The 16018-nt window shown below is 36.6% G+C and overlaps 1 protein-coding gene across 1 annotated transcript in view; it reads right to left on the reverse strand.

Annotated features, from left to right (window-relative positions):
* Positions 1-14624: 14624 nt before the first annotated feature.
* LOC137248770 (uncharacterized) overlaps positions 14625-16018 on the reverse strand; it is a 415244-nt gene continuing 413850 nt past the window's right edge. The window contains exon 4 of the mRNA XM_067779676.1: positions 14625-14701. Coding sequence (XP_067635777.1) covers positions 14625-14701 — 77 coding nt within the window. The remainder of the gene's footprint in view (positions 14702-16018) is intronic.

A 16018-nucleotide genomic window follows, 5' to 3' on the forward strand; every position in this document is an offset into this window, starting at 1 on the left:
TGCTAAGAACGATATTTTGTTTAAATTTGTAAAGCTATAAAAATAAATAAATACAACGCGCGATATACTTCCGAAGAGATTTAGGGCGAGCTTCTCTTCCAGCTTCCGTCGTGCACCTATTAATTTTTCCTACAAATTGGGGAGACAGGACCTACATGCTGTATGTCGATTCCAAACGGCATCTGCAAGGTCGATGAATTTTCTTTTTTTTTAAATTTATTTAATAATAAATGAATTTTCATTGAGGGACTTTTCATGGCAGAAATACACTCGGAGCTTTGCCTGAGGTTTGAACTCAGAATTTTCATTGTGGTAGGCGGAACACGCTGCCACCACACCACGGTAGCCACTATAAAGCTGCAGCGAAATTAAATTATTTGTAAATATTTCAGGCACTAATATCACTGCTCCGTAAATTTTATGCAAATGCCAACCAAAATTGTATAGTTCGAAAACCCCCGCTGAGGTTCGGTGGCCCTCTTTAGCTTGATTTCTAGCTCCCTTAAAGAATAAGGTTCGCCAATATCTCATCCATCATCATCTTCTCTTCCAATTTGCGTCGTGCTCCTTTTAATTTTTCCTACCAATTGGCGGGACGGTACCTACATGCTTTATGTCGACTCCGAACGGCATCTGCAAGGTCGATGAGTTTTCAATGAGAGCTTTTCATGGCAAAAATACACTCAGAGTGCTTGCCAAACACTGCCGAGGGCCAGAACGGGAAGTTATATTTTTTTGACAATTTTTAAGTTAGCTCTAAGTTAAAAACCAACATTGCCGGTCTGCAAGTGAGCCTAAGAGAGCCAAATTGAATATGTATATGTATATACAGTAAAGTTTCTGGAATACCGCAGTCCACATGACCCCTTGCCAATTTCATCAATTGGATAGCTATAAAAAAACGTCTCGGTTCTATAATGCACAATCCTTCATTGATCCATCTCAAAAACTACCTTTGTTGGTTCCAACTGCTTAAACTGTTGTTGTCAACAATTTTTGTCGGCACGTCTATTGTTTCGCTTCTTTTTTTGTTTTTTATCTGCCGTTTTACTGTTGTTAATATGAGCTTCAAATTAAAATTAAGTATCGCATTCAAGTTTTTTTGTGAGTTTTTACCGTATTCAAATTGATTTACAGTGCTTGAGTATTTGATTATTCTGCTGAAAATACTGAATTTCATACTTTGGTAATTTATGAAGGTTAAATTCTATTCAACGTGCTTACTAGAGCACTCATATTATAAGATATACTATCTACATACATACATACTTACATACATATGTATATCTACGAGTTGTGCACTTGTAGGTACATACATTGTATATATGCATATGTGTATGTATGATTTTATGGGAAAAATTAATCCATTTTTTGGCAGCACTAAGTGAAAGGTGATCTTGCAACGTGATACAAACGCTACGTGGAGGCGATCTTAAGTTGCACGCAAAATTATGGAATAGCGACGAAAAATTACCGAAATAATAATGACATAAAATTTCGAAATTTGAACAAATTTAGTATATTTTGGTTTAGACAAATGAAAAGACTTGTGGGATCTTTTAAAATTCATAAAATAAAAACTGCAAGAAAATTGAGAAAAAAAAACGTCGGTATGGTTTTCTGGTGTAAATTTGAACAATTTGATAGCTATGAATGAATTTGGTCTAGAGGTATCCTGTTTCAGTGTTGCGCCATCACCGGACGGCGTGCTACCAACTTGTTATCGTAGTGTTAACGGTTTTATCGATGCTCTCCATTTCATTATATAGAAGAGCTATCGATGTGTGATCGAAGCATTTCAAATTTGCTATCGATAACAAAGGTTGACGATGAGTTATTGATTTTTTTTTGATTGATTATTTTTTATTTTGGAAAGGGATTGATTTGTTGTTGTTATATTATCGAAAAACCCATTATTTTTCGATATATATTGTTGTGGATCAACAGACATATCGCACACTAACTACAAAAGAGTCACAACTTGAAAAAATGTAAATGTTCAGGAGAGAAGAAAAACGGTTTATGTGAAAACGTCTGTAATGTTATACTGAAATCCAGTTTTACAAAGAAGGATACCTTCACTATAAAATGAGTTGGCGAAATTTTGTTGTAATTATTTGTTTACGGACAAAATATATAGCAATTTCGAATTGTGACTATTTCTAGGAAAACTTACTACTCGTACATTCACAATTATTTCATCAAAAAAGGCACATTTCACAATAATACAAGCAACTTTACTCACTCTTTACGTATAAAAAGACACAATTTTGATTAATACACAACAAAGTCAAAAGTTTTTTGCAACAAGATAGTCAGAATTTAAAATAATACACTTTATGCGTAAAAAAACTGCTCATTTGTTCTTAAGCAGATTGACACAACTAAAAATGATACTCTTTAGTTGATAGAGCGCAAGCGATGCAATCAACACCAAAACTGGAATAACGGTAATTTTCCAGTTAAAGAAGAAAATAATGACAACGAAATTTAAGGGGCAATTAGAGATGTGTACTGTGAATTGGTTTATGGAAAAAAACAGATTTTGAAAAATTTTAAGTTGTGACTCTTTTGTAGTTAGTGTCCAATATATAGCGAAGTATAAAGCTTGTTCTGGTAGGAAAGAGACGAGCTTATTTATTAAACTAAACAAATCAGCTGGGCATGGGCATCATTAGGCATTGTGCTACTCCAACGATTTTTTGACAATGGTTTATACCGACAAGTTCTCTCTACAGATGTTGTTTAGCTGAGGGAAAGAGAGACCAAATTAACGCTTTTTTACCTATGTCCAAGACTGCGCACAAGACGTGTCATATTTATGTGCGCAGGTTGACTCGTTACTCTGGCGGATGTAAGGAAGATGCATATTTTTCTCTTACTTAAGTTCATATAGGAAAACAAGGGTTGATTGAATACAAAATATGAAGTATAAGGTTGAACGTATATATCCCCGCACGTGTATACCCATCGAAATCATTTGGAATGGACAAAACTGACTCCGAATGGAGGGGTGGAAACTTCGCATTTACGCCCTATCCACCTTAACTAACCTTACCATATTTTAGCAATGCATTCATGTTTTCAGTAAAACGTGTGTTCTTTCTTTCTTTCTTTCTTTTCCAGAGTAATCTCATGAACCTGAATGATCAGGCCAAATAACACCTATGAATCTGTGGATTAGAGAACCGAGCTCTCAACAAAAGTGTAGAAAATAAGCTTGTTAAATTTCAAAGAACGACCAATTTGTCTGGAAGCGCGCTTTATTTTCAATAGAATGTAACTCCTATCCTCACTTTGGGTCTTTAGATGAGGAGAGGCCCATAACCGTCCCACAAGATTTTACGGAATGAGTTGTGGTATAATATGGATTGGGACAAAGTTGATATTGTAATTGTCTTTCCTGATAAGTTACTTAAATGTTCAGTTCTGTACTAAGCCAGGCCCTTACTGATGGCTAATAAAATGTATTTGAGTACGAGGCTATGAGTTGCAAAAAAGCGCTGAAAAGCAAATAATTGTCTGCGATCTTACGATGAATTTGGGGCTATTGGAGCCAAAACGACCTCAGGTTCAGCATGTCGCATTACATATATGTAGGTATATGGATGTGGTCAAATGCAGACAACTTTTTATATCCAGCTGACCTTGTAAACAGGGTATTATAAATTTGATTGGATAACGGTTGGTTGTACAGGTGTAAAGAAAGTCATAAGTAACTAAAAAAAATTTGATTGAGCCATGTCCGTCCGTCCTTACAAAGTCCTTAACAAAGTTTGTAATAACTCTATGGTATTAAACTACATTTGACTGATACTCTACATTAGTTTTGGAGTGGTTGAGCTAAGAAAAAAACTTAAACAAATTTTGAGAATGGATGTGACCCGCCCCTTTTTTGCCCCTGTTTCCAAAATATTTTTAATGTCATAAATGGAACAAAATCGGTAATAGTCTAGAACAGGGGTCGACTGCTAATACGTGTCCACTGCTAATACGCATATTGACCTCGACAACAATAATCCGAAGGCGGAAAATAAAATTTTAGCTCTTTCAAAAGATATTAACGAAAAACCGAAAAATGACCCCGGGTCGCTCCGAAACCGGGTGTGGGAACCATAGTATTTTTGCGCAGAGCGCCTTTCTGCGTTGGCGGTCTTCGACCGCGCTTACAAAAAATTACCCTGTCAGATCCACCAATGGGGTGGAATCAAAATTAAATGCGTGCAAAATCCCTTGGTACACACACTTTTTTTCAGTGCACAACAACATTACAACAACCATTTGAAAATTGCCAACTTCAACTGCAAATATTTCCCGACAGAGATAATATTTTTCTTTTACGCTTTCGGATTATTATTGTCGATCTCAATACGCCTCTTTTGACACCCCTCTCGACATTTTTGGATACTTATAAGCAGTCGACCCCTGTTGTTCTAGCGATATGGACACTTCCCGAAGGAGTTGGGGAGTGTTATCGATGTAGATGGTCCTTTGCCGGATCCGGTGCGTTCCGGTAACAAGCACTATATAGGTACTAGCCCGAACATCTCGGGAACGATTTGGTATGACCACATGAAACGTTCTAGGCCATCCCGCCCTCCCACCTTCTAGATGCATCAGGAGTTCGAGGTCGCCAGAGCCTCGGCTGTTAATGAAACAGGATTCGCCACGGGTAGGTGAGGCTGAGAATTGGGTTTGAGAAGCTATATATTGCACTGGCAACCCCTTGAGAGGGGTTGCGCTACACAAACCTTTAAACCAATTTATTATTTTAGTCGCCTCTTACCGACAGGCATACCTGCCGCGGGTATATTCTAAGCCCCCTAACTCACTGGGGTGAGTAGTCGACCCCTCTTCTAGACTTTTACCCAAAAATCTCCCAATCCGAACGAAATTGGGCATAGACATTTTTGCATAGCTACAACTGTTAAACTGCATTTTTACCCCCTCAAATTCTTTAATGGTAGCCTCTGTATCTTTTTTGCTTCTTTTGAATGAAAACGGGGTCAGAATAGAACCATATATGTATTACTGTGCAGCCTCAAGTTTAGCCACACAAAGCAAACAACAACACATCTGGGTATTTAATGTTCGGTTTCACCCGAACTTAGACTTTCTTACTTGTTTATATGATGTGCCGATGGTATGCCTTCTAGAATTAAAAATAAAGTCGTTAAAAGATACTGCGAACAAATCTCTATTCGAATGGTCTGATTCACATACCGTGGTTTTAAGCAATTTTGTATTTTTTGTTTATGTGGAACAAAATTTGCCATCGATGACGTCTGCCTAAATGGCGCGCGCATGAATTTCAAGAGGATGGGCCAAAATGCTTGTATAAATTCAAAAGCAAATGCTTATAATTAAATGAGCCATGAATTGGATTAAGCTCGTCAAATATGCATGAAACGCAAATAAATTGAAAACAAAAAACCAAAATAAGGGAAATCTAAAACCGCTCGAGCATATCCCAGCGAAATAACAAAAGCGCAACGAAATTGGAAGCGACAGCAAAAACGCCCAAAAATGAAAGAAGAATTCTAAAAACAAACTTTGAAACAGGCCAAAGCAAAAACATGCGCTAAGCAACAAAAATTAAGAGCAAAAAAGCCCGATGAAAGGTTTTGCAATTTATTTAGACTTAAATTAAAAGAAGAGACACGACCCAACCCATAAAAATGACACCAAACATACAGTTGCAGTGAGATTGTGAAACTGTGCTGGAGCCAACATTAATCCACGCAAAATCCCAAACAGTTTGCTGCGTCGACAAACAACAACAAGCACACGACCAGTTTAATGACAAACAATCGACACATTGAAAAAAGCGAAAAGAAACAACCAAAGCACAACGAAAGTATAATAAGGCCTTTATATTCGTGCTAGATGCAACAACAGATGCTGACACACAAAAATCCCACAACCATTGTGACAATGAACAGAAGATTGAAATGGGCTGCCACTAAACGTTCCCCAACGCCTGTGTTTCATAGTAATGTGTTTGGTGGCAAAAATGTTGTTGTCACTTGCGGGGTTGAATGGCTGCATTGACTGGAACAGTTGAGTAACAGTGCGAAATGTCTGGATGGAGTAACAGTATATATGCAAATGCGCACAATGGCACTGAAGTCATCTGATGGTTGCTGAGGAAGAGCAGCCGAAAAGACGAAGAGTCAAACAGAACACTGCTACAATGAGCGGACATGCACCGACAACATAAGTTATGACGTTTCTAAAATAAGAAAATGATCATTTATGCGAAAACGCCTTTGGATGCAGCAACGCAGCATTAAAAGGCGCGAAGAGGCCAAGTGCTGGCAAAAAAAGTACAAAATAAGAACAATGAAACGGCTAATGGGCACTGGAGTACATAAAAATGCGTCTGAAGTGGCGCTGAATCATTTTGCGATCCCAAACAAAACAGAACTATCAACACACACGCACCAACAAAAAAAAAAAAATAATGATGAAACGACTGACTGACTTTTAATGAGTCTGTTCTTATAAACATAGAGGGTCGGACATAAGTGCTGGGGTGGCTAAATGTTGAAACAAGGAGGTTTATATAGTTCCAAAGGTAATATTGTTCTTATTAACTCGCCGCAGTGCAATGCGATATTTAGGTAGCCAGTTGGTGGATGACCCAAAACCTTACTACTGACATTGCAGACTTATACAGCAGGTTAAGTTGGGTTGGGTAGGTCGGTAGAAGCCTCACATAGAAGAAATGTGTCCAGAGTGTTACCCAAAGGTTGTTTGGCGATCAAACTGACAGCTTTATCCTTTTGTCAACTACTCGACTTTCTCTAAGAGTTGGCTTACTATTCGAGATCAGGCAGCCTGTATAAGCCTAAAAGCAATACACGAGATGTGAATCAAAACCAATTGAATTGGCAATGATTCCCGAGAGATACATTCATTTAAATAAGAACTGGTGAGGAATGAACTTTAAAATACAAACAAATTAAATCAAAGCTCACACCAAATACCTCTGCGTGTAACAAATGTATACCAAACTCATACAAACGAGTTTTTGGAAATATTAGGGGATACCTCACCTCAATATTCACAGTTTCCCGTTAGATCAAGGAGTTTCAGCTGGAAGGATCACTGACAGAAGACGAAGATTGTGAAAGAAGCCTATTCACGTTCCTCGTTGTAAAATTTTAAAAAATTAGAAGGAAGCTATGTATGAGATAGGTCGCGTTGAATGCCGAGAATGCTAAATAACCGAGTCTACATTTCAAGGTGGAATTTTGAAAAATTCAAAGCATATTCCGACAATTTTTTGACACATTTTGTGAGCATGGATGAGACATGAATATACCACTTTATAACCAATAACCAAAAGTAAAAAAAAATCATGGACGTGGTAACAAGCGATTTCTAAGCTATAAAAAATGGAAAACTTTTCGATATTTTTTTGATAAAAGATCGATAAAATTTCTGTAGCAAATGATTCATTTTTTATAGCAAATCGATAATTTTACGATAACAAATCGAAAACTTAAACGACAACCTTCCGGTAACAGATCAATAAATTGTTTGTAGCAAATCGATAACTTACTGATGTTAAATTGACAACTTTCGATAAAATTTCGATTACAAATCAATAAAACGCTGATAGTAAATGATAAACCGCTAGTAAAAAATTTTATAAAGTTCAGAAAACATGTCGATCGTATTGGTAACACTCCAAAAGAAATCAAAAATTTTCGATAAGATATCGCTAACTATTAATACAAAATCGATAACATTTCGATAAAAAATTTGAAGCACACATATATCAAATCGATAACTTTTCGATAGAAAATCGATAAATTTTTGCTAGCAAATTGACAACCAATCGAAAAATTTTCGATACATTTAAGATAAAAGACTGATAACTTTTCGGTAAAAAATCGATAAATTTTGTATAGAAAATCGATAATGCCGAAGAAAATCGTAGTGCAGAGCTCAGCGGGGAAGGTTTTGGCTTTCTGAAGAATTTATTATGGTTGACTATTTGGAGAAGGAATCCACTTATAAGCACTCGGACTACGCAGAAAAAATAAGAATATTGCGGACGGCTATCACGGGCAAGAGACATGTCAAACGGAGCAGCCTTTCAAGAAGCGGGCTTTGAACTGCGTGTTTCACCAGGTCTTCAAAACCTAAAGTTAATTGGTGCTTAACCTTAAAACGGTTATGGCAGTCCAAAAAGGCGCGACAGTCGCTTTTCCGTTGGGCTGTTTGGCGCCATTTGGTTACACCAAGGGAGCTTATATTGTTTTCATCTTATCTTTACAGGCAGGTTCCGATAAGAATACTTTTTTGACCGAAACATCATCTTTCATTGGCATATCATAATATTTCAAGCCTGGCAGTGTGTGTCAATCCGCAGGACTATGTCAGTGTCCGCATAAAGCTCGTACAGCTTACAATTAAATCTTCTTCGATACTCGCCGTCACGCGTAGTGGCACATACATCTTTCAAAGAACTATTATCTCGAACACTGCCAGAGTTACATCATTCGATGTTGTCATGGTACTTGCTTCTGCACCATATAGCATGACGGGTACGATAAGTGACTTGTAGAGCACGATCTTCGTTTGCGAGAGAATACTTTACTTTTAAATTGCCTTCAATGTGTTTTCAAGGTTCATTTTGAGAATGAGGTTTTTTCTTTCTAGAAAGGAGGAGAGAACGAGCTCTCATTCTTCCAACCGGACATAATTTTAGCGAGCCTAAAACAAAACTAAATTTTAAGAAGAAATTTTCGTAAACCTCATCTTCAAATTATATTGCTTTTTGTCCTTTAACTTGTCGCGAACGCTTTGTGCTGGCACAGACTTTCAGGCCCATGTGCTGGTAATTTTGTCTCTTCATACAACAATAAAAACTACAGTAGCACACAGTCTCAAGAATTGGTAACGAAGTATGAGCAGCTTCGTATTTTAACAGCATGCATTACATCGTCAACCATCCATTGGCACTGTGTTTTGGGCTCTAGTGAAGGAGTGCCACAATGCGTGTCCTGGAGGTCATATGGTCGCATACATTAAGTGTGAAATTTATGTGTGAGTTGCCTAAAGAGTTACAAATAAAAACAAGTAAGGAAGGCTAAGTTCGGGTGTAACCGAACATTACATACTCAGTTGAGAGCTATGGAGACAAAATAAGGAAAATCACCAAGTAGGAAAATAAACCTAGGGTAACCCTGGAATGTGGTTGTATGACATGTGTATCAAATTGAAGGTGTTAAAGAGTATTTTATGAGGGAGTGGGCCATATTTCTATAGGTGGGCGCCATTTAGGGATATCGCAATAAAGGTGGATCACGGTTGACTCTAGAATGTGTTTGTACGATATGGGTATCAAATTAAAAATATTAATGAGGGTTAATTACATATACATGTTTATTTGTAAAATGCAAGAAAAAAGGAATTTCAATGTGTGCGAATGCAGCATAATAACAGCTGATACACAATACCAACGAACGACGAAAATCGCCTGATATATTCTTGCTGTATGGCGACAGTTAGTTCAGCAGATTCATCTGTTTTAGAAGCTTTAAACATTTAAACTAATACTTACTATTATTTCTTAAAAAATTAATTTCTATCGGGGAAGAAGAAGCAATCATTTCATCGAGCCTAAAACGTTTAACGGTTTGTTTCTTTCCCTTTTCAAATCATGTAGCGTAATTCTAATTTAACAGACGAATACCGAAAGCGAAAAATTTGCCATCATCGAAATTGTATATGGGCCATAAGATTATGAGTATTGTGTCAATTACAAGAAAATGTGTGAAATGTCTTGTATGGGCGTTTGTAAATGTATAGTACACAAACTTGTGTACGATTTTGACACGGTTACGAGATACCTGACAAGACGGATATTTATCTGCTTAAGATAAGTTTTTTTTGTTCGAAGAAATCCAAATTCACAGCTGAATTTGAAAAATTCGTCAACTGAACTTTATCAGGATAGGGACGGGACGGTCTCATAGGTAATTCTTCAGAGCGGAATCAAACAAGTCCTTAGTGTTATCGATGTTGATGGTCCTTTGCCGGATATAGACCAGGTACGCTCCGGTAACAAAGCACCATTAAAGCTAGAGCTCCGGAACGATTTACATGACCACATTAAACCTTCAATCCATCCTTTTTCCCCACCTCCTAGTTCCTAGTCTGTTAATGAAACAGGATTCGCCGCGGGTAGGTGCGGTTGACAATTAGGTTGGAGAAGCTATATATTGCGCTGGCAACCCCTTAATGATGCTTGTTACCGGAACTTACGGGATCTATATCCGGCCAAAGACCATCAACATCGATAAAACTCCCCAAAGCCATCGGGGATTGTTTTTATCGCTAAAACAATAACATCAACATGTAACATCTCCCAATTTAAAAGAATAATTTGCGGTGCCCCGTCTACATAAAAAGATCCACCAGTACCTAAACCAGAAGTCTGACCGAAAATTGCGGAGCCAAATTGATCAATTAATGACGAACGGCAGACAAAAAGTTAGTGGGTGCGATATTATTTTAGGTTTATGTGGGTATAGTTTCGGGTTAGCTTCCGTCGTCGTTTTGGATTAATTTTTGCATCGACTCAGGACTATTTCTAGATAATTCTTATTATTTCGGGACTAGATCGCTCTCGAGCATTGAGTATCTGTGAGCCAAGTTTAAGTAAATTAGTTCAAACGTTCTGGGCGTGATTGAGTCACAAAGTCAACATGTGGCCTTTGCATCGAAACATCCAGATATCTAAATATCCTAACTTAAACTATAAGGTTGTATCTATATTTGAAGGTCTGTATGGATTTTGGTGCATATAATTTTGGAAAAGTGAGTTTACGGGACATTACGGCATAATTTCTGAATCGTTTTGGGACTCTTTGCAGATTATTTCGAGTATATCTGTGAATTACTTCAAAACTTTCTTCGGCTGTTTCGGGGTCGTTTGGTGACTATTTCTGGGTCCCCGCAAATCATATCGGGAATTTTTCGGAGTGATTTTGACAATAAATTGAGGATTATTTCAGGAACTTTTCGGGATTGTATTCGAAATCAGTTCGGGATTATCTTTAGATTACATCAATACTAATAAGGATTGTCAATTCGTGACTGTTTCGGGATTGTCTGCGTATAAGATCCAGATTATTTTACAGGTTGTTTTGGGGCTATTGCAGAAAGTTTCGGGAATGTTTTCGTTGCCGTTTCGAGGCTTTTAAAAATCAGATCGGAAGGAATTCAAATAGTTTCAAAACTATTTGGGGAAAATCTCATTAAAATGTTTTTAGAGTACTCCTCTGGGCCCAACATTTTTATTCCTTCTATGGATCATTGCGGATTTATCCCTTCTACGGGACTGCTTTAAAATTTTTTTCCGAAATTTTTCGGAACTGTTTTCGGAATCACATCAGTGATATATCGCAACGACTTCAAGCTGTTTTTTCTGTTTTTTTGTAAATTCGATTCACAAATGTCAAAATCCTACTGCGCCGGAAGTTGATGTATCAAATCAAATAAAAAAAGTTTGTAATCAGCTGTTCCATGCTGTCACCTTGTATCGTTGCGCCCTGATATATAATTTTGTTCGCAATAATTTATTTTTAAACGAGACATCAAGAACATGGCTCCTAGCGAGATTCTCGAATCTCGAATTACTCGCAAGGCTCGCGAGATTCTTGAATCTCGAATTACTCGTAATACTCGCGATCTTCTCGACTTTCAATTCAGTCGCTGCATTGGCAATATTCTATACATTTCGGGGTTTTTTACTTGTGGTTTTGCGGACATTTTGGCTTGTGCTCCAGAAGAAATCATAAGCTCTATATAAAACAGCTCGCGACCCTTACGAGTAATTCGAGATTCGAGAATCCCGCGACCCTTACGAGTAATTCGAGATTCGAGAATCTCGCGAGCCTTACGAGTAATTCAATATTCGAGAATCCCGCGAGAAGGCCAGACTCGCGAGAAATCTCTTCTCGAACATGTTCGAGAAATCGTAAGCTCTAGTTCCTTTCACAAAATATTTTCCACTAAATAACAAAAAGGGTCTCATAAACTACAAAAAGCAAGTTGAACTTATTTAAAAGTTAGAACTTAAGAGTGCAACATCATGATAACATTTTTTCCAGAAAATAAATTATATTGCAAGCCTAGTGGCATGTTCATGTAAAATAAATTTATATAAATAATATTTACGAAAATTACAAATGATGCATTAATAAATAATTAAGTAAGCAGCAGCCGGCCTATGATAAAATGACGTCTGGGTTAGTGCAGTTTTAGTTTGTTTGTTAAGCTCTTTTCAAGCTAAATCAAAAAAGAGTGCAGTCGCGAAAAATATTTTTTTTTTTATGTTATTTACCAATTACAAAATTTGCGTAAGTTAAAAAATAGAAATAACAACAAATATAGGTGAGCAGTTAAAAAAGTGAAACAAAAATGTGAATAAGTAAAAAAAACAAAACTGTGTTAAAACTTGGTAAACAAATAAAGCACCCATACCACTTACTAGGTTCATACACTCCTTCAGGCGCTACAAATTAAGCGAGTTTGTTTATTCGTTGAAGCAAGTGTTCGTATTTATATTGGTTTTGGTTTAAAAAGGGATGGAAAATAAAAAAGAGAAAAAATAAAAATTTCATAAATCGTAGGTATAAATAATTATATATAAGGGGATAAGCAATTTTCTGTTGGGGCGGCATGAATTGTGTAAAATGTGTGAAATTATGTATTTTAGCGATTCCCCAGAATGATATATAAAGAAAAATGCACTTTACAGTTATCCTTACTATTAAAGTTAAAATGTTAAATTATTTTTGAGTGATTTCTTAAAAATATTTTTTTCAACCTTTGGTTTTGGCATTTTTTTTTTTTTTTTGAAAAATTTAAACACAATTCGATATCATACATATAAGAACAACCTTAATGCATTATAGCTCAACTCACAATATTAGCTGTTTCTTAGGGAACGTACCCAAACTACGTGACCCATTTTCGATAACTTTTTAACCCTCCCCCGCCCCCCTCGGTGACCACCGGTAGTATATTTTAATTTGGGTACGTTCCCTTAAGTGTTTTTAGCATTTACATAACATACATATATATTTTTATACAAATAATCAGAGCTAGTACCATTACTATTACCATTATAAATACTCTGTAATTGAAAAGACCAATTACCAAGTATAAGTACATTTTATTGGTACTTGATATATAGTACATGCATTTTCAATTCTTTTTCAATTATTTTTGTAGATATTTGAAATTTTTAAAATTTTCGTAAGATCAAAAACTTATTTATTGACAAAGTCAGACCTTTCTTTGTTGAAAATTAGCCATGTAATTTTTCAGAATATTTGGCGAAGGCTCGCTCCCAATTTTGATGTTGCTTTTTACGAGGCATGAACCCAGACATTCATGGTTGGACCGCTGAGCAAAGGTCGTCTAAAAGCTCTTTCCTCCACCACATTAGGCTGGATTTTTGTAGTAGCAAATTTGATTAGAGGAGGCGTTTGCATTCCATAGCACATTTGTACTGTCACTGGGTATGCGAAAAGGCAATCAGTTTTAATTTTTAGAGACCAGTTGTTTAGAGGCTCTAGGTACCATGATAGGTCGCGTTAGTCTTTAGAAGTCTTAGAAAATAGTCTTAGAAAATATAATATTAAGCGAGAAGGCAAACGAGGGTGCAGCACTCGCTGAGACGACGATAGACGTCCCAATCCGCTTGGGAGAAATCAAAAGGAGACAAGAGTTACATATGCTCCATCGAGCAGGAACGGCGTGAACAAAAGCGTGGGGCTGCAAAATTTCTAAGGCCAAGTGTAAAGCCTACGATATTAGACTCACAAAGTGGCTCATATCCCTGAAGAGAGAAAACTTAAGGCTCACGAAGGGCATACTGACTGGACACTGCCTTCTGGCGTCACATGCCTATAAGTTAGGAAGTGTGAGCTGCAAGAAGAAACGGTTGATCCCGTTCTGTGTTCGCGTCCTGCGCTCACCAGGTCAAGGCTCCAGCTATTAGGGGCGGCAGAGTTGCCAGATCTCGAGGCAGCAATTAAGCTGGGTCCTAGAAAAATGCTAGCTTTTGCCAAGAGGTAAGTCTGTGGACTGGTAACAACTATGGACACATTCAGTCTACGTGAGGTCTTTATTAGCCGGCCAGTTCAACGTAACCTAACCTAAGCGAGAATTCGATGATTACTGTGAAAAGCGTGAAAGTCGCGGTTATCACCGCTTTATTGTCTAAGAGTCGCGCAAGAATTATGAAATAAATTTCTAGATAGTCTTTCATCCACACGAGGTTGCATTTTAGTAATAGAAGGTAAGTTTGACGTCTCTCGGTACTGCAACAGCTTAAGGCGAGAGTTTTTAACATTTTTTGTGACCTCTTGGATTATAAAGAATAAAAGTCCGAGTATTCAGGGTGTTCAATTCTGAATATTAAATTTATTCTGTAAAGTTACAAAAATTTGGGTTTCAATTCTATAAAAAAAATTATTTTTAAACTAAGAAAATATAGTAAAAAATATTCCACTTTAAAAATCATTTTAGAGGTCAAAATTATTATTACCATTGCATTGAACAGAAGTACAATTTCCTGATTTCTAAATCTCAAATCATAACAACTCCTCTATCCTTATTCCATTGCTTCTATTTGTTTGCCAGGTGTTAGAAAACAATTGAAATAATTGATCTGGAATTGAAAAAGATGTATTTATTACCAAGTACCAGTAAAAGTATTTGTACTTAGTAATTAAATTTTTTGATTACCAAATATTTTTAATTGACCAATTACCATTACCAAGTATATTCATTACTGCACAGCTCTGCAAAAAAATAACACAGGTCGCCAAATTTGCTTTTATAAAGCTTTTCGGTACTTTGAGTCTGAATCCGATGTCCTGGGCTTTGAGTTATTTGTACCTAAAAGTGGTTAAATCTCGTTTTTCCGCTATATTAACTCCGCTTTTACATCAACAAAACTTCTTTTCATTACAAATCAACAAATGAAATTTAAAAAGCACACTATTTCCCTCAAAAACTTGGTTTTATTTCTTGGAAAGCTCCCGTAGCAATTTGAGACATTTTTCCTTAAAGCTCGTGGCAAATTTGCCGTATCCATATAAAACAGCTGTTCCAACCAACCTTATTGTATCGAATTTCGTTAAATTCCGCTTAATCCAAACCTACTCCTAACGTTTGAATCGCTGAACTGTTGAATAAATAACTCCAATATTCAATAATGCAAACTGATCTTTATTAGACCACTTTGAGAGTACTTATACTTCACAATTATACTTCACTTCGCAACGAATAGCGTGCTTAAATCAAACTGATTCCTGACTATTCAGCTTGCTCTGCTTTTGTACTCTCTGTTGCTTAGTCCGCATATTTCTCCAAATGTCTAGACGTTTCTTCTTCTAGAATCTTCTACTTGGGTGCCAGCTATATGCGTGTGTATTTGTAGTTTATAGTCTCTCGCATTGGCATATTCGTGCGTATATGTGAGTACTACTTCGGCTTATGATTACATGTGTTTGCGAGTATCTCTTCGCTGCCTTATATGTACATATGTGTGTAAATGATGATTTATTTGTTTACGTACCAAGAGTGGCCAGCTTGTTTTATTATTGTTGTGCCTTTATTTAATAACCGCGTAGTGATGTGAGTATCACTTAGTGACACTAATATTCGTCACATAATGAAAGTCAATGTAGTTGATCAAGTTGCACTAGCCATAATCATACCATTTTTGAATATTTATTTCTTCTGTTTTGGCTACGTTTTGATTATGTGACTTATTAGTTGTGGAATTTTTTAGTCGCTTTTTGCTATTTTCTTCCTTTTTATGAAATTATAAAATTTTTTAGGTTAAGGCCAGTAGATATGGATATGTTAAAATAAGGTTATGACTATGTCAACTTTGCCAGGCCCTAAAACGGAATTAGCTTTGCGTTAATTTCTCCACACACGATTTTTCAACAAATTTGAAGTCTACTTTTGGGGACGT

This window comes from Eurosta solidaginis, chromosome 4, assembly GCF_040869045.1.
Source record: "Eurosta solidaginis isolate ZX-2024a chromosome 4, ASM4086904v1, whole genome shotgun sequence".
NCBI lineage: Eukaryota > Metazoa > Arthropoda > Insecta > Diptera > Tephritidae > Eurosta > Eurosta solidaginis.